This window comes from Lissotriton helveticus, chromosome 1_1 (assembly GCF_964261635.1).
Source record: "Lissotriton helveticus chromosome 1_1, aLisHel1.1, whole genome shotgun sequence".
Classification (NCBI taxonomy): Eukaryota; Metazoa; Chordata; class Amphibia; order Caudata; family Salamandridae; genus Lissotriton; species Lissotriton helveticus.
Window position 1 is genome coordinate 460367296 of NC_136057.1, and position 18909 is coordinate 460386204.

Below are 18909 nucleotides of genomic sequence, written 5' to 3' on the forward strand. Positions count from 1 at the left end.
CAGGATTAGTCAGGGGGGTTGATCAACACTAAAACACTTGTGACAAAATACCTGTCTCCAGCCTGTACTACAGTGTGATAACAATTTACTGTTAAAGGTCTATTAGCTTTAACAAATGCATTTCACAATTAAAAAAAAACATGCCTTTGTCATAACTTCCCATAATAAGCAGATCTGACCTATGCCGTCAGAAATAAGTTTTCAAAGTGAACTAATCAGGCCTATTGCTTGTATCACTGACTTGTCACAAGAACGAACCAAGGCCTACTGTCCTGAATGGAACAATTCCCAATACAGTCATGAAATTACAAATGTATGCAAAATTACAGTTGGCAAAAAAACGTATTATCTCTTCTAAAAGGCCCTAACAAGGATTATCACAGTGAAGATCTTTTATCAATGTGTTTTTTTAGAAAGGGTAACCAACACCAAACCTGTGACCTACGTTTTAACCTGTGAGGGTCCATTTAATAAAATGCCTTCCTTCAGTCTTAGTACCTATACTAAGCATCCACCGTTAAATAAATATTGCCCTTAACATATGCTTTTCACAATAAATATGTCGGGTGTACTGCATTAATGGTAACTTTTCATAATGAACAGATGAAGCCCCTTGCCTTTATCATTGCTGTTCCACCATAACCCACTCAGTACTGCTTCATTGATCACAAACTTTCTCACAATGAAAATGTGCAATGCGATAACTCTTTTTCCTTTTTCTGTGCAAGCACACAACCTGTGCCAAATCTAATTTTGTGCTCAAGAAAAAATTACATTTGGGTGGAGCCTAAACCCCTCACTACTTCTGAAAACTCAATTTCTGTTGAACACATAAGGCCTGGTGACAGATGTGCTGACAAGCCAGACCTAAATAGGGTTTGTTTATATGGCAAATGCACTTTTCCTTTCCATATGCTACTGCAGTGTTTTTAAACTATAGCCCAGCTCGAGCTATATATTTTTGTCTTGCATGTGGGTATTGCAAAAGAGCACTGCATCCCATATATTGGATTTAACTTCCACCCCACTGATGCAATCTCTGTGCTTTCTAAAATGGCTTTCCGGGTGAAACCAATTTCGACTGTACCATATTAGGGACAGAGAACACCAAGGGTGGAACTCAATACTGGCTCACAGGGCAAAGAATTATAATACCTGTGTAAACAGGGTCCAAATAAAGGAGAAAGCCACCAGGTGACTATGTAGAAAAGGCAAATTTCTCACACTGCCTAGTGGATACAGTACTCTGAACTCCTTGTTTAATCAACATTTAATTATATATCCTGCTCCGTTTCCTGCCTCCAAACTAGTGTTCTCAATGACTACTCAATTCCCTGTTGTAGCCTTCTCCAACCAGTCCTGGCTGCACATATACAAGTTTTCTATCACTTTCCCAGCACTGGTTACTTCGAAATATATTTGTAGAATTTAATTTGCAATTCAATTAAATAATTAATTAATTAATGGTGTTGAAGGAATCACATATTATGCAAATGTGTATTGAGAAGTCACTATATATAACTTAATGCTACATTTGAAAATGTATCATACATTTAAAATTAAGCAATTCCTTGGACATTACCTAATGTTGGGAAATTGATTGGAATTGTACATGTACAGCACACGCTTTAGATCCCGAAAGGCTGCAACCTGACATAGAGAAGCAATAAATGGTGCCAGGTGGATCAAAAGTCCATTGAAAGGATAACCTGTTTCACCGCCTAAGGAACCAGTCATGCAAATGGACAGCAACATCAGCAGCCGATCAAGCCTCCACAGATCAGTTAACAGGCATTCAAGGAGCACCCCACAGCTCTACGCTATCAAAGAAGCAGTGGTAGGTAGCATATTATAAGCAATACTAACAGAGAACACGATGCTGAGGCTTCTCTCATGAAACTTGCCAGAAGGGCCAATCAATTCCAGCATGCGAAAGGACAACAGAGTAGCTGCAGGGGTCACAGATAAATGGAAATCCCAGGATCACATGTAGGCTTACTGACCACTTTGAGGCACAGATGCTGAAAAAGTAGGTGGGCGGGAGTAGGGCTCTAAATTAATCAACCCCATAGAGTCATTTTAAAATACAGATGCAGCACTCTGAGCCCCTCTAACAACTGCTGTAGCAACATTATAGAGCGAGCTCACTGTCCTGCTCTGTGGCTTACCCTCAAGTGGGTGATCCAGACACAGACCAGGATAGTGAAGGAGGGATATCTGGGGGATCCCTGGGCCCCCATATCTCTACCCTACAGGACACCCTCGGTGGGGTGCACTGACCCCTCGCTGAGGTGCATGCCACTGACTCCGTGCCACTGCTGAGGCACACAGTTAATACGTTGACATATTACAAATTAAGAGACAGAAGTGGATACATTATAAATGCATGTGTCATACATGCATTAGGTCAGTCTTTCACAAAATACTTGTTTTTTATACATGAAAAGTTATAAGAAGGGTGCTTCTCTGCAAGAAAGAAGAGAAGCATTTTAGTAGTGCCACTTAATAAGCTAAAACATTAAGTTGCCTAAACTGTCACTTTCAATTTCTCTGGCTTGTAAGTACATTGTATCCTCTTGGTTATTTTTCAAGATTGGATGTCATTTGCAGGAACTGTGTTTTTTTAGGAATCCTTGCCATAGGCGCAGTGTTTACAAGTGTCCTCTTTGAATCATTCGCCAGAGGGTACACATGCATTTGTTTTTTTCATATGACCCTTAAGCTCTCTGTATGTATAAATGTAGTAGAAGTAGATAGGTGATTTCAAGATGTGTACTTGCTCTCATAAACATAGTTCAGTGGACAGGAAACAAGCAAATAAACATAGTAGGATCCTTGACCTAATTCAGAAAATAATTTTGGTGCTTACCCGATAGATCATCCACAGCGTGTCTGCATAGTTTCAGTTGGTCCAACAAAAATGATTATAAACTCCAAGGGAAAGAAGGCGAATGGCTATTAATTGCTGTGTTGTCCCGGTCTTACTGTTGACTGCAATTGTGAAAAAAAACATGTTCAATGCCTCACGAATATTCAACATTTGTAAGAAGAACATTACCTCTAATTACTGTGGGGTTGACTAACCAACATTGTTTTATTTTGCAGTTTTATCAGCCCAATTCCGGGTCTGTGAGCCTTACACAGACCACAAAGGCCGCTATCACTTTGGATTTCACTGTCCTCGTCTTTCCGATAACAAATCCTACATCCTGTGCTGTCACCATAACAACACGGTCTTCAAGTACTGCTGCAATGAGACAGAATTTCAGAGCGTCATGCAGATGAATCTCACAATGGGTCCCGATGGATACATGCACAAGTAAGTCACAGGGCTCAGCCCTGCATCTTGTGAGAGGAGTCCCCACCCAGGAGCAGGATTGGCAAGTCTTATTCATAGGACCGGGGGTTACAGGGGACGCTGTGTTACTGACCGGAGGACGAGGTTGTAACTGGGAGAGAGGAGAATGCTGGGTGCGAAAATTTGGCCTCAGTGGTCGAGACCAGAATGAATCATTAGGGAGTGTGGGTGAGGAGGATGCTGGGAGTAGGAATGGGACCTCAATGGTCAGAGACCAGAGTGAACCATTAGGGAGTGTGGGTGCGGAGGATGCTGGCAGGTGCGTAACACAGGCCCCTGCAGCCCCCTCGGTGCGGGGGGGCCCGCACCCTCCAGGGGGCCCCGTCAGCACCGCACTTCTGCTGGGGAGCTCTAGATTGAGTCCGGAGGGGGCCCCTTCACGTACCCTGCAGGGGGCCCCCTCAAGGTTCGTTACGCCATTGGATGCTGGGAGAGGGAATGGGACCTCCAGTGGTCCGAGACCAGAGTGAACCATTAGGGAGTGTGGGTTGACAATTAGGCCAGGGTAGGGACTGAAGGTTTTTAGTTAAGTCCCTCCTCTAGTTCTGAAGCTAGACTGGTTAAAAAATTAACATCGACTAAAAGTCCAAGAGTGTAATCATTAGTTAGCTGATTACAATGACTATTTAGTATATTTGTTTGAGTGTGATAACCTTCTGGTATTGCTGTTTCAATTTTGGACTTTCTACAGGTCATGTAAAATAGCCAGGATCAAAGAGGACCTAGAAATTGATTGTACTGGGATCACTAAGGCCCTTACTGCAAGTGGTCCTATGCTTTCAACCCCTGAGTAAATTGCGGTTTGTGAAGGAGAAGTCGGAATTATTAATGAATCAATGTTATAGCACCTAGTAAATATTGGGTGGGATAAAGTTCACAATATTACATTTCAACAGGATCAACCTCTTGGAATTTGATGGGGGTCGGGGGATGCCTGTTAATTACTGAACATGGAGAATGTGTTAAAGCAAGCACCAAAATCTATGTTATTCCCCATTATTTATTTATTTTTTATTTATATATACTTATATAGCGCTTGAATCGAACCCCGAAGGGGTATCTCTGCGCTTAGGACGGACAGTGAGGATGTGTTGCAGCTTCAGCTGAATCAGGCGCAAAAAAGAGTGGTCTTAAGCAACTTACTGAATTGTAGATGATCAATGCATTGTCTCAAAATTATGGGGACCAAGGTAAGATTGGGCTCTTCTCCCTAATCTAGACTTCCTTACTCGAGGCACCACGAGAAGATGTTTGGAATCTCGAGCAAAGAGATCTGTAAGGTAGATACGGTGTAAATTTCTACGAAAGGTAAGAGGCGCCTAAATTAAACAGCGATTTGTGGATAATGCAGCAGATTTTGAATCTTACCCGTTGGCGGATAGGAAGCCAATGCAGCTGGATAAAAAGAGAGCGGGAGGCAGTCCTATGAGGAGCATTGAGGACCAATCGCGCCGCCGTATTCTGGACTACCTGCAGTCGGCTGAGCGAGGCCTCATTGGTGGAAATCAGCATGCCGTTACAGTAGTCCAGATGGCTTAATACAAGTGCCTGAGTTAAAGCTTTCCGGGTTGAGTCAAAAAGCAGAGGGAGCAGGCCCATTGTGTAGAAACGGGAGCCAGCTGTCTGAGCAGCATGCTCCTTCAAAGTAAGGCCTTGATCCAAATGGATACCCAAGTTCTTAACCGTCAACTTGGGGGCAGGATGGGGACCCAGATCAATCTGCCACCATTCTGGCGTCCATAGGGAAGGGGCTTCTCCGAAGAGCAGGATCCCTGTTTTCTCCACATTGCACTGGAGGAAATCACTCTTCATCCAGTGTGAAATAGGTCTCATACCGGTAGAAAAGGCCGACTGCACAGATGGAGTAAATTTGTCAAATGGAAAGAGCAACTGAGTTTCGTCGGCATAGGATATAGGGGTGAACTCATACATCCTCAGGAGATTGGCCAAGGGAGCAATATAGATGTTAAACAATGTAGGGCTCAAACATGATCCCTGCGGTACTCCCTTGGACAGTTCTGTAGGTGCTGAACGATACAGGCCTAAATTGATGGTCTGGGAGTGGGTTGATAAAAAGCTCGTCACCCACTGTAAGACCGAATTTCTTGGAACAATCTCCTTTAGTCTTCTGAGCAATATAGGATTATCAGGGAACTGCTTTTGAAAGGCCCTGTTTTTGAAGTAGGTAAAATTTTAACCCCTGTGGGGTGGGACTTTATCTAAGAGATATAATTGTTTCCTCCTCCTATCATCTCATAATGAAGACCTTCAATGGGATACGTGGTAGGGAAATACACTGGTATGAGTGCAAGAAGCGGCTGTAGCAGAAAGGGGAAGTGAAATGGAAACTGAAGCACAATGCCTAAAATGCAAAGCTGCACACAAAACTATAAAATAACTAAATGTCAGAGACTTTAAGACCATCAAACTAAAATGTTACTCTATGAAAAGCTAAACATATTGGCTTAATCTTTTTCTGGATTTGGGATGATCCATTAATCTTGCAGGTAATGTAAAGAAGGACGAGCCTTTCCAAAGATCGGATTTAAAAATCAGCAGCACTGCCTTTTAAGAAAATATACATTTGCAGCAGGGAACCTATTGCCTACTCATTTCTCTGAGAACATAGGCCCCTTCCTAATAGCAACCATCCAAGCTTAGCGGAGAACACCACTTTATTCCCACTCTGTTCCTTTATGTGCCCCTCCACTGAGAAGAAGTAGGAGGTTGTTCTATGCTTTAGGAGCGATGTAAGAGAACACCCTTTCTCCTGATCTGGTTCTTTGTATGGTTGGATATGTGCGAATAAGAGTCCTGCGGAGCAGAAGTATCTTGGGGGTTGATGGAAGGAGATGCAACTGTTCAGGGAGGTGGGGCCTCCGTTATGTAGTGTCTTGACTGTCTGTGTGAGGAGTTTACATTGAGTAGGTTTGTATATCAGGAACCAGTATAGTTTCCTGAAGTGTGGTATGATGTGAATTCTGTGTGGTAGGTTGAGAATGAGTCTAACTGCCAAGTTCTGGATGGTGTGCAGTCTTTTAGTGAGTTGCTTGATGATCCCGGCATAGCGGGTGTTCCATCAGGGCAACTTACTGGTGCCTAGAGTGTGAATGACAGTTGTTCTAATGGCGCTGGAGAGCACTTGACAATCTTCCTTAGCATCTGCTGGGTGTGGAAGCAGGATTTAGTGAAGGCTTTGACTTGTGCGGTCACTCAATAAGGATTTGTAATTCGCTGCTAATTACCCTTGAGGGTATCCAGGCGCTGAGGGCCTTGCTGCTTTGAGAGGGTTCATTTGAACAGCCAGGTCTTGAGTCCTTTCCTGAATTTTAGAAGAGATGACGAGGTCGGGAGGTAAAGAGGGAGGTCCTTCCAGGACTTAGCAGCAAGGTAGCAGAAGGAAATTCATCCACTGTTGCTTTGGCAGATGCAGGGTGTGTGCATGAGGGGAAGGGAGAAAGAGCACAGGTGTCTGGAGGGTTGGTGAAAGTTCATGCAGTGGTTAATGTATACTGGTTCTTGGTTGTTAAGGACTTTGTAGGTATGGCTCAGCATCTTAAACTGATATCTCTTCTGAATGTGGAACCTGTGGAGCTTCTTGAGGTGGGGGTGATGTGGGTCCATTTGGGGAGGGTAAAGATGAGTGTGGCTACGGAGTTCTGTATGGTCTGCAGTTCTCCAGGAGGTGAGTGATGATTCCTATATATAATGCCGGCTGCTGACTAGGGCTTGAGTGGCAGTTTGTGTGGTGTTGACTGGGATCCATTTGAAGATTTTCCGGCGCATGCAAAGAGTGAGGAAGCAGGTGGATGAGACTGAATTGATCTTGCTTTTCATGTTCAAGTCCAGTTTGTCATTGATTGATTACTCCAAAGTTCCTGCCAAGGGTAGCACTCCTGGAAGGCAGAGACCCACCGTACCAGCAGAATTGCAGCACGACTTTTGTATTCCTGAGATTTAAGAAAACTATAGGCAAGCCAGCAAGCCCTTGGAGATCACTTGGATGGAAGGCAGAGGCCACCTATCTTTCAGCAAAGTCAGGGAGAAGCAAGGCAACAAGCAGAAAAGCAGTCCTCCCAGAAAAGCAGTCTAGTTGAGTCATTTAAGCAGCACAGCAGTCCTTCTGACAGTTCAGGATCTAGAAGTGTCTGATTTTTGGGGTCAGAGACCCAGTACTTATACCCAAAAGGGCCTTTATGTAGGGGTGGCTTCAAAGCAGCTCTCTGAAGTGCACAAGGATCCCTTTCAGCCTGGTCCTGGCTGTCTGAAATGGATCTCATGCTTTGAGAAGAACACACTGGGAATAAGCCTAGCAATAGGCAATATCAAAAGTCTGCTAAGTAGTCTTATCGGATAGGAGATTGACACTGTGTTCTCCCAAGCTCGGAACCCAGCAATTACGCTGGCAAACATGGAGCATGGCGCATTCAATTCATAGAGGCAACGAATATGGATAGCCCTGAGAGAGATGTTCCCTGATGTAGGAGGGCTTATGGCCAAGACTATGAAGCCAGGGGAGACAATAACCGATTATCTGGATAGGATGAAGGAACTATGGGGACAAGAGACAGGACAGCCGTGGACTGATACAGGCCCACAAGTCACATTATTTTACAATATTCTCAGGAAGGGGCTGCCCACCAAGATATAAAGTGGATTGGACAGCGTGGTTGGTTTAGACACTGATCCCTGGCGGGAGATACAACTCTATATATTGCATAATCACAAATTGAAGAAGACAGCCCTTGAGGGGGCAAGTTTGCCGCAAGCATGCAAATGGTACTAGTCTTAAGGGAGCTCAAGTGCAAAACCCCAGAGGGTTTCAACCTGGCTATGGCAGCAGAGGCCATGGAGGTTGGCAGCAAGCAGACTGCAGGGAATTATACTAATGCTACTGGATTGGCCACCTGGCAGACAGTTAAAAGCATACCCTGGACAGCAATCGATGGGCCAGCGCCAGCCACCACAAAGTCCTCATCTACAGAACCAAGTCCAGGGAAACCTGAATACACCTTACATTCAGCCACAGGGAAATAGGACAGCTGTCACGCTCCTGCATCAGGGATCAGGTAGTTAGACAAATATGTGGCACAGCAACCACAGACTGGAAACTCAAACCAACAGGGACTGGGGCCACAGCCTCCGCAGAATCCAAATGAGCAGTAAGATAAAACCCTAGAGTAAAATACCACCTATTCACCAAGAATTAACTGTACTAAAATCAAAAGAAGGACCAATGAGACAACATTGGCATTACAAACTTTTACTTGCATCTGGGGATTCAGGGCTGCTCTATGTGTTCTGTTGATTGGGTATCCTCACCAAAGATCGCCATTAAGGGCGCCTGGGGGAGCCAAAACCCCACTCTGTGGCTGATTCCTCCAAGGCAGGGTTGGCTGACCACACCTTGGGGGAAGGCAGTCTGATGAGGGGGCAGGGTGGCCCCCAGACTATGTACTTAAAAAACAGGCACCCAGGTCCCTCATCGAAAGTCAATAAACATAGGTTCCGATCACTAAATCAAAAGGTCCCCATTCTCTGGCATTCGCCCTGGGGCCCATGTTTCCTTCATGGTGTGAGGTTACAACAGTGCCCCCAAAAACTAGAAGCCTCTATCCAAATGGAGGCCCCTTTTCAGTTCTAAAACAAAGCTGTCCTCAAGTGATGGGAACCTGGATTCCCATTTGCCTGGGATAGTGAAGATCTCATAACCTCCACAGCATGCGCTCAAGAGCCAATTAGATGCATGGCACCCATTCTGTCAAGAGGTTTGTCAGGTTAGCGAGACATGCTGGAGATGCAAGGTAGTCCCATCCTGTCATCATGCCTTGGCAAAATTCGGCGATGGTTCTTGGCCTTGGACTTTCCACATTCTTAGGATCTCTGCGATGTATTCCTTTCGTTCTTTCCTTCGATTTTATCGCCATGCTATACCCCCAGAATAGCGACAGGAGCATGCCTGCAAGTTAGAAATCCCTATCCACCAGCCAGAAACTGCGGATCGAAATGTGGTCTGAGGGAGAGCGAGATGCCTGGAAGAGGAGAGGATGCAAAGTACATCAGCACTCCAAGCGAGAGTAGAACGCAGAATCCGCTTACCCCCGCCTTAAGCCTATCAATTAACCAATACATCAGACCTCACATACACCATCTGAAGAAAGCAGTAAGCCCCGACCTCGGACAACACAAAACAGCACAATCAGGGGTTCATGGGGCCCACGGAAGGACTTTACGACCCCCTCCACCTCATGATAAGTGAAATAGCAGTTCACGCAAAATCTACGAAGCACCTAAAAACCAACAAAAGGAACTCAAAGTTAGCCCAAAAAGAAGTGTCTAGAGAAGAGATAGAGTGTAGATATTTGGTGCCACAAAGGAGGGCCATGTTGCATGCCTCATGCCAAGAGCTGAGAAGAAACATACATGTAATTTCGGGGAACATTGCTACCACCAACACCACCTAACAATGACACGCTCCTTCCTTGCATAGTCTAGCGCATGTGTACGTTGAAAGCAACCCACACCAATGGTGCCCCCATGGACACACCAGGAGAGACAGGGTGTTGGTAAACTGGCAGTGCTCATAAAATCCTAGATAAAAACGGATATGATTCATCCCTATGAACACAAGACTACTCCATAAATATCTTGCACTTATCCAAACACCTAGTTCGGTACATGGGCTCATAAATTAGATTTATTCACCTGATTACCCATAACCCACATTTCAGCTTTAACCATCAAGAAATACTACAATAGGGACCACCTTCTAGTGCCTCACTAAAAAATTGCATAAATGGAGTGTGAGGAACACATCCCTGAGGGAAATACAAGAACCACGAAAAAAAGATCATTAACAACGGCATACATGCAATGTTTTTCTGAATTATCAAATGAACCAAGGGCTTATGCAACAGGTCTGTAAACCTTTTCAGCTTCCACATCACCCCAACACATATCTAAAGTGGGTGAATCAATCTTACGAACTCCACTGTGAATGTTTTGATCGAACTCTTGAACAAAAACACCCGAAAACCAGAGGACCACAGACCTCTCCATTGGACCAATATCAAAGACCTGCAATGTTCAATTGCTAATTATGTATTTTTGTACCTTCTGTTGCACCTGTTCACTGCTAAAGAACTGACTGGCCACATGGAATCTGTTTTTGCACAGTGATTGCATAGAGATCTCTCCTATTCTGTTCAGAAAAATCACAGTGCTTGCATAGGGATCTCTCCTATGTCAATTATAATTACACCAACCCAAATACTAGCATTCCAAATGCACTACACAGCGCATTTTACATAACATGTGGTATCAGCACATGACCACCGTGGGTTCTAAGACATCAGCCAGGTCGTGTTACGTGTGTTCGCTGATACCGCATGCAGCAGGTGCAGTTATACTTTACTTGTACCAAGAGGTAGCCCCTAAAAAACAAAATGCTTTCTCCACTTATACCTATGCATAATCAGGGCCATAATCCAAACTAACAAGGTAGAACCCCACAGAGTAATGGTGAATCTGACCTGTTATCAGACCAACGCAACTGCTTAATACCTTTTCACCGAGCCTAGTGATATCCAAATTGAGCTGGACAGGATACCCAGAAAGGGCACAATAGGGGGGACACTGTTTGGCCCCAAGACTTCCCAGAGAAGAGATTCTTGGAGGTAGCAAAACTTCCAACTCAATACACAAACACATCTACTCCTGCCTCCATTTGTGCTCCAAGGGTTGCTCATAGTGTATCTGGAACTTTCTTCTTTAATAACAAGTGAACCCCTGTAATGGAGGTCATGTGTAGGGCCATCTAGCTCGATGATATGAAGGAAAATGGGTCTTGTAGGGGAGGGTTGAACGAAAGCATCGACACCCCATGTCAGAAAATCTGGGATACCAAGGTGGGTAGAAGGAAAGGTGCAACCCTTAATTGCTCGGAAACTAACATTGCATTTCTTATGTTTTGGAGGTAAAGGAACGCTTCCACTGGGTGCGAATAAAATGGCGGAATGCTTCTGCACATTCCGGACATGCAATGGAGTACCTCCACGCTGATGGATATGTACTGGCAGTGCAGCGAGTTTGCCTACACTCAGCTCATCCCTGGATGGCGCAGACTCTGTTTTATGGTAACCATACACACCCCTACCCTGGTCTTTACTGGAGAAGAACTATCGGACTTGTATGAGCACCCACTAAGGAAAAAGTCAACCTTTCTGCATCAAGCTCATGAAAAAAGAAATGCAAATTATTTTGGCTGGGCTCAGTACAAGGACAATCCAGAAGAATTTAGACTGTTCTCTGACTCACAAGTATCGACGGGTGGGTTCATACCCTTCTTCACCATGCAGACGAAAGCCAATGCTCACTAGCTCCAAATCAACCAGATGGGAAATGCTTAATATGATAACCATCACTGAGCTGAGCTTTAATTCGATCAAGGAATAACTGAGAGCAATCTGCTTCATGGTGTTGCAGCATTGGTACATGCTAGACTTTATGACTACGATGGAGGTAGGGGTGTGTGCCAAGATTGGAGCATATTGCTGCACATTTATCCCAGGAAAAGACTTGGATAATATGACATTGACTCTTGCCATCCAAGCACTGCCCCGTTTACAAAGAGAATTGAGGAGGGAGGTGCCCCTGAGCAGGAGGGATTCTCAAATGTGTTCGCGCGGATCTCCTGGTGGCTTTCTAGTCTTTGCTCTTCATTGCTGCCAGTTTTTACTATGTACTTGTTTTTGTGTGGTTCCATACATTTGAGGATTTCCTGCTGTAAAAACTTAGTCCTCAAATTGGGTAAAATACAAGTAATTAGGTGAGTAGTAATTGTCAAAACCGAAAAACAACAGCCCCCCAAAAAAGTAATTTTCACAAGGTATGGGTTAGATAGTGTAGTCGAAAATTCACCTAGAGGGGGGAATGTTAATATTGAAAAAGTTGTTGTCAATATGAATAACAATACATTCATGTATAAAAACACAATTGCATCTTTATTACCAAATTTGCCGGTTGTGAACTTGACGTCAACCCTGACTCAGAAATAAGTAGTAAGGCAGGCCCTGAGACCCAGGCCCGAGGCCACTGATTGACAGATCACATATGGGGTGGCACGTAGCCGGCAGACAAACAGTTTCCGGTGAAACACAGTCCCGGAGTCGGGAGGTACAGGGCGTACTCGCCAAAGCCTTTTCCAATAGCGGTTGGTGCCGCGTTACTTTTATCTTGCCTAATGAGGCATAATGGCATTTAACTTTCAAGGATATAAATGCAGCATACACGGCCAGGAATGTGACTCATCGACAGAAGTTGAATATTAATGCTTTACTTTAGAGATTGACAGAAGTACTAAAAGAGGAGAACGTACTCATAGAAGTGATTGTTAGGAACTGCTGGGTCGGAATTATCACCAGTTGAAAGGTCCAAAGACTTGCAATACTCTATGTGAGCCCTGAAGAAGTCAAGGGTTATACACCCGATGATGAAACATGTGTTGGCTAGCCTGTGAAGGAACAAGCCAATAAATCTATATTTCAAGAAAGAAACTTTTGTCATCATTCTTAAATAACGTTTACCTTTATTATTGTATTTACTCATGTGGGTGTGCAAGGGACTTGCTGTTATATATATATATATATATATATATATATATATATATATATATATATATATATATATATATATATATATATATATATATATATATATATATATATATATATATATACGGACCTGTGTCCAGAATTGAGGGATTAGGGGTTTTCCCCTACCTGTTTCACCGCATCGATAACCTTCTTCTTGCTAAATCCACAACACTAGGCGAGTGCCACTTCATACCCTGTGAGAATTAACACCCCTTTTCGTCTCCTCAGTCCCACAGATTGGCACAGCGAGTCCACAATAGTCCAGGAACAATGGCCCAAAGTAAGCACACATGGCCAAAGGAGTGCACGAGTTCTCAAAACACAATAAAGTTAGATGCCACATGAAGTAACACATAGTCAATCAGTACACAGCACACGCAGTGATCCCTCGTTACCCATGCCTTACATCTGGACACATTAGCCACTAGTCGCATTGTGTCCATGCAGGGTCAAGGCCTACCTGAATTCTTCATCCAATACATTAATTTATGGCTCCAAAGACAGAGGTACACATTCCTTACCAAAATAGGATCACCAGAACTATTTTTTCGCATTCAATAAACTGTATAAAAGTCTGTTCGACAGATTGTAAATTGAGACAGTTCTCAGACCCTAAGCCTGTGACTGTATTCCAGGCTGTTATGTTATGTTATGTTATAGTGGCTTTTGTTGAGCGCACGGCTACTCAAAAAGAGTGTCCCGGCGCTTTTAATTAACGAGGCTGCAGTAAAACTAACATAACACATTAAAAAAAAAGAATTACAGATACAAAATAACGAAACAAAACACAGGGGGCCTACTGGGAAAATAACCACGTTTTAAGGTCCTTTCTGAAGGCTAATAAACTAGAGGCTCCCCGAAGTGATAGGGGCAAAGAGTTCCACAGTTGGGGCGCCAGCAAACCAAAGGAGCGGCCTCCCAGGCGTGCTCGCTTCACTCGTGGAACGGTCGCCAGAAGTAAGGATTCTGACCTCAGGGAGCGCGCCGGTTGGTAAAAGGTGATTCTCCTCTGGAGATACTTAGCCCCCATCACATGAAGCGCTTTGTAAGTCAGAGTCAAGGTCTTAAAGGCGATCCGCATTGTTTAATTAAACAAACCGTTCCTGTTTTGCCAAATGCCTCTTGTTTTTTCAATGTATCTCATGTTTAAGCAACAGGAGTATTCGCAAACGTTTGCGTTGCCACTTGCATCATGTAAAACTTCAAAAATTAATAAATAGATTCAAGATGAAGATAAAGTAAAATACATAAATTTGTATTCATTTCCGCCGAGCTTACTCCTATGTCTCCCCTGAATATATTGTATGAAGGAGCGTTATGCTTGGAAATATGAGTTGCACAGATGTCCATGCTTACTTATAGTTATCTTGGTAACTGTGAGAAAGGTACTTAAATAACAAGAGCAAATTTAAGATGCACATAATTAGGACTGTGGTCCCCAGTACTTTCAAGTGTTCTCTATTTCTGCTAATAAAAATTACAATAGTTACCAGTTTTAAAATAAGGGCAGTATGTAGTAGGGGTCGGAGTAAAAGAAGTATTGCCTGAACTGGATAGAATTTGTGGCAGTTCATTTTTTAAAAGATGCATGAATGCATTTAGTTGAATAACTAGAAACATTTTGCATGCATGATTTTTATCCTGAATTCACCCGTTTAATCTCCTCTTGTAAATCCTTAATCCTATTTAAAGTAGGCTTTATGTTATATGTGGAGAGTCATCAAATTGAAACCCCTCCCGTAAGGAGCCTACTTGGCTTTGGGAGATAATTCGGAAGATAATTAAGGCGCACCAGTTGATTGCTCATTTTCTTCGATGTTGCACGTACCCCTTCTACTCACTTAACTCATTTCAGAGCTGCTTAGGGGTGAACTGTAAAATAATACGAGAAACATTCCGACTTTCCTTAGCCAAATCTATTCATTTTTGTTTTGTCATTTCTTACCATATTTTAGTACTAAATGCGTTCTAGCATAACATTTTGGCATGAGGACATATTTACACAAAAGCCTGAATTTAAACCAATGTTTCAACAAAACAAGGGAACCCTTAAGGTATAGCATAGGGACCTTGGGCATTACATATTGCAAAGAACATTGGTCCCTATATAGAAGTAATATACACAGAGCACAATAATCATACACTTGATAAGTCGTATGTCTTCTGTCCGTCCGGACAGGGTTTTTTTTATTTTCTATTTAAGTTTAAATTTTTCGAGTTTCTTGGAAATGTCAAGCGGGCACAGCCGTGACCTTTAACATACAAGAGACAACAACAAGAAGATGTGAAAAGCAGGAGATCTGTCTGTGCACTTGTATTTCAGTGAAACAGACTTAGGATATTTAAACAAACCACACCATTGCATTATTCAGTGTTTACATAGAAAGTTTTGCATATGGGGTTAAGAGTCGACGTTTCGATGCCTTTCTTAGAATATAGGCATCATCATCAGGACATTGAATGACATTATTGTCGGCAAGATTAAAATTTTCACATTTGGTGGTATAGAGAACTCGCTTGGATTAGCGGTTCAAGGAAAAATAATGGTGACTAACCAGACCGCCAGACCCGTGGCAACGCTGAGCCGTTCTCATAATAGCCATTGTGCTCCCCACGTATCATTGTATACGTATGCTCGCGTAACCGGACAAGTGTATAATTGAAACCCGGTTTTGCAGAATATCTGCCCAAGTGATATTTATTTTTCCTTGAACCGCTTGAACCACCCGATGATGATGCCTATATTCTAAGAAAGGCATCGAAACGTCGACTCTTAACCCCATATGCAAAACTTTCTATGTAAACACTGAATAATGCAATGGTGTGGTTTGTTTAAATATCCTAAGTCTGTTTCACTGAAATACAAGTGCACAGACAGATCTCCTGCTTTTCACATCTTCTTGTTGTTGTCTCTTGTATGTAAAAGGTCACGGCTGTGCCCGCTTGACATTTCCAAGAAACTCGAAAAATTTAAACTTAAATAGAAAAGAAAAAAAAACCCTGTCCGGACGGACAGAAGACATACGACTTATCAAGTGTATGATTATTGTGCTCTGTGTATATTACTTCTATATAGGGACCAATGTTCTTTGCAATATGAATTTAAACCAAAGCAGAGCAAACAGCCAATAAGGTTCTGTTGTTAGAGAGCACTCTCAGTAAATTCTTCCCACAAATGGTGCCATTTGCGTCAATTTGTACCAATCATTGCTTGTAATTATGCAAAGTGACGTAATAACTTAATTTTAGCATTTTTGCATAATTAGAATAACACAAAGTCCCCAAATGTAAATGAATTATGGCAGCCTAATTAAAATGTTGCCCTGGCCTAGTACAGGCATGTTTCAGTCTGCATGTATGAATGGTTTAATGGCACCAAGGAGGAATATATTTGAGCACTCATAGAACACGTTTTAATATTCGTTTTCAAGGGCACTGACCATAATCTTCTTATAACAAAACAGACCCATTCATTCTTTTCATTTCTAAACGGAAAGCTTGAAGTTTTACAGCTTTGATTCCATCAGGTTGGCATTCAGATTTACCATGATTTTGTCATAAATACACACTCATATGCTCACTCACTTCTGCCTAGTGTACCTTACTTTGGCTGTTGCAATACATCTGTTATCTGTAAAGTGCTCTTCTGCATAATGCAGATAGGACTGCACTACACAATATATATGTTACCTTAACAACTATGTAATAAAATCTTCAAAGGTTTCCTTACGGGTTGCATTGTAACACAGTTTTGAGGTCACTAAACTGGTCTACAAACAATTGAACTATTCTACTATTGTTGAATTGTTATTATTAACAGATACCTCTGGGTGATAATGCGCTTTATAAATTCATATTAACATAACATAACATAACATATTGTTGGTGTTATTATTTAAAACAAAAGCAGATCAAACAACAGTTTACTGGCATGAATGAGGATGATATGAGCACTCAAAGAAAAAAATTCCTAATGATGATGATGGACGGAGCGCTGCAACTTTTCAGAGACTCACTTCCAGTCACAGATCTTTGTGGACCCATCATCGTTCTTTAGCTCACTTCTTCCCCAGACGTGTGCTACCCCGAAATTGGTCCCAGGATTCTTGTTTCCAGTCCAAGGAAGACGTGGCTTGGCAGTTTGGGCTGGACTGTTCCCATGAGGAATAGGGTCCAGACGGATTTGCATATGGCTTGGTCTGAACTGGCGTGGTGAAGTGAGCTAAAGAACGATGATGTATTCAAGCCAGATCTGTGACTGGGGTTGAGTGTCTGAAAAGTTCCAGAGCCCTGTCCATCATCTCCTTGTGTTTGCTTTGTTAGCCCTAACTTGACAGTGATTGCCCAGACGTGGGTCCCTTGCTCACTTTGCCACTGGATTCAAACGAGCTTGGACCTTGAGGGGTATTACTCCGAAACCGGTCCCAGGATTCTTGTTTCTGGTCCAGGGAAGTCCTGCCTTGGCTATGCTGGCTAGACTGTTCCCTGAAGACTTATTTGCATATGTCTGGGTCTGAACTGGGGTGGTGAAGGGAGCAAAAGAGAGGTGATGGATTCAACCCACATCTGTGACTGGAGGTGAGTGTCTGTCTGAAAAGATTCAGCGCTCGGTCCATCATATCCTTTTGTTTGCTATGGTCGATGCTTTCAGCAGAAACCACGTTTCGGTGCAGGCAGTGGTAATGTGTCGATCTTTTGCAGCAGTGCGTCGAGAAAAGAGTCGCTGGAAATTGATGCGTGGATTTTCTCTTTAAGATTACCAGCTTACGCTTCCAAGGGCACAGGAACTGGTTTTGGCACTACTTGGCAAGTCAAGACTCTCAGCAGGAGAGCCCTGGCTCTGGTAGGTGAAGTATTTGATGGCCCTGAGACTTCTCAACAGGAGGCAAGCACGTACAAGCCCTTGGAGAAACTTTGAAGCAGGATACAGGAAGCAAAGTTCACTCCTTTCACTCCCTTCACTCCCAGGACAAAAGCAGCAAACAGCAGGCCAGCACAACAAAGCAACAGGCAAAGTGCCAGCCTCTCTTACATGATCCAGTTCTTCTTCCTGGCAGAATGTTCTCAGTTCAGAAGTGTTATGATTTTGGGGTGTCAGATGTCCTATACGTATACCCCTGTTGCCTTTGAAGTAGGCAAACTGCACTACAGGGGGTGAGGACAGGCCCAGCTCTATTCAGATGTAAGGCACAGCTCCTCCTACCACGCTAGCTCAGGAAGACGCATCAGCCTGATGATGGGCCATCAGGATATACAAGACATACTTCAGATTTCTTTGTGTGACTGTCTAGAGTGAATGCATAAGAGTCGGCTCTCAGCCAACCCGGACATGTATACTACAGGCAGGCAGAGGCACAGAATGGTTAAACGATAAAATGCCTACTTTCTAAAAGTATTTACAACAAGGGGTGGTGAGGGACAGAGTCTCTGAATTAAGCAGAATACTCTCACCCAGTCAAAAGATCAGGGCTAGATCCAACACCGTTTTTTAGCTCATTGCACCATCCCAGTTTCAGAACCTGGCTGTATGCAAATTAGTCTGTTTCTGTCCCAGTGCATGATGGGAACAGGGCAAACCAAACTACAAAAGCCAATTCTTACACTGGGAAGGAAACAAGCTTCCGGGGACCGGTTTCTGGCATTACAGCCGTCTTCGGCCCGGCTTGCTTGAATCCTGATGGTGCAATGAGCAAGGGACTCATGTCTGAGTATACCCTTCCACGCTTAGGGTGGACAAAAATATTTACAACAAGGGGTGGTGAGGGACAGAGTCTCTGAATTAAGCAGAATACTCTCACCCAGTCAAAAGATCAGGGCTAGATCCAACACCGTTTTGTAGCTCATTGCACCATCCCAGTTTCAGAACCTGGCTGTATGCAAATTAGTCTGTTCCTGTCC

The 18909-nt window shown here is 43.3% G+C and overlaps 1 protein-coding gene across 2 annotated transcripts in view; it reads left to right on the forward strand.

Moving 5' to 3' along the window:
• SHISAL1 (shisa like 1) overlaps positions 1-18909 on the forward strand; it is a 671920-nt gene that overhangs the window by 294539 nt on the left and 358472 nt on the right. For both annotated transcript variants that reach the window (XM_078673855.1, XM_078673854.1), the window contains exon 3: positions 3106-3319. In XM_078673855.1, coding sequence (XP_078529981.1) covers positions 3106-3319 — 214 coding nt within the window. The remainder of the gene's footprint in view (positions 1-3105; positions 3320-18909) is intronic.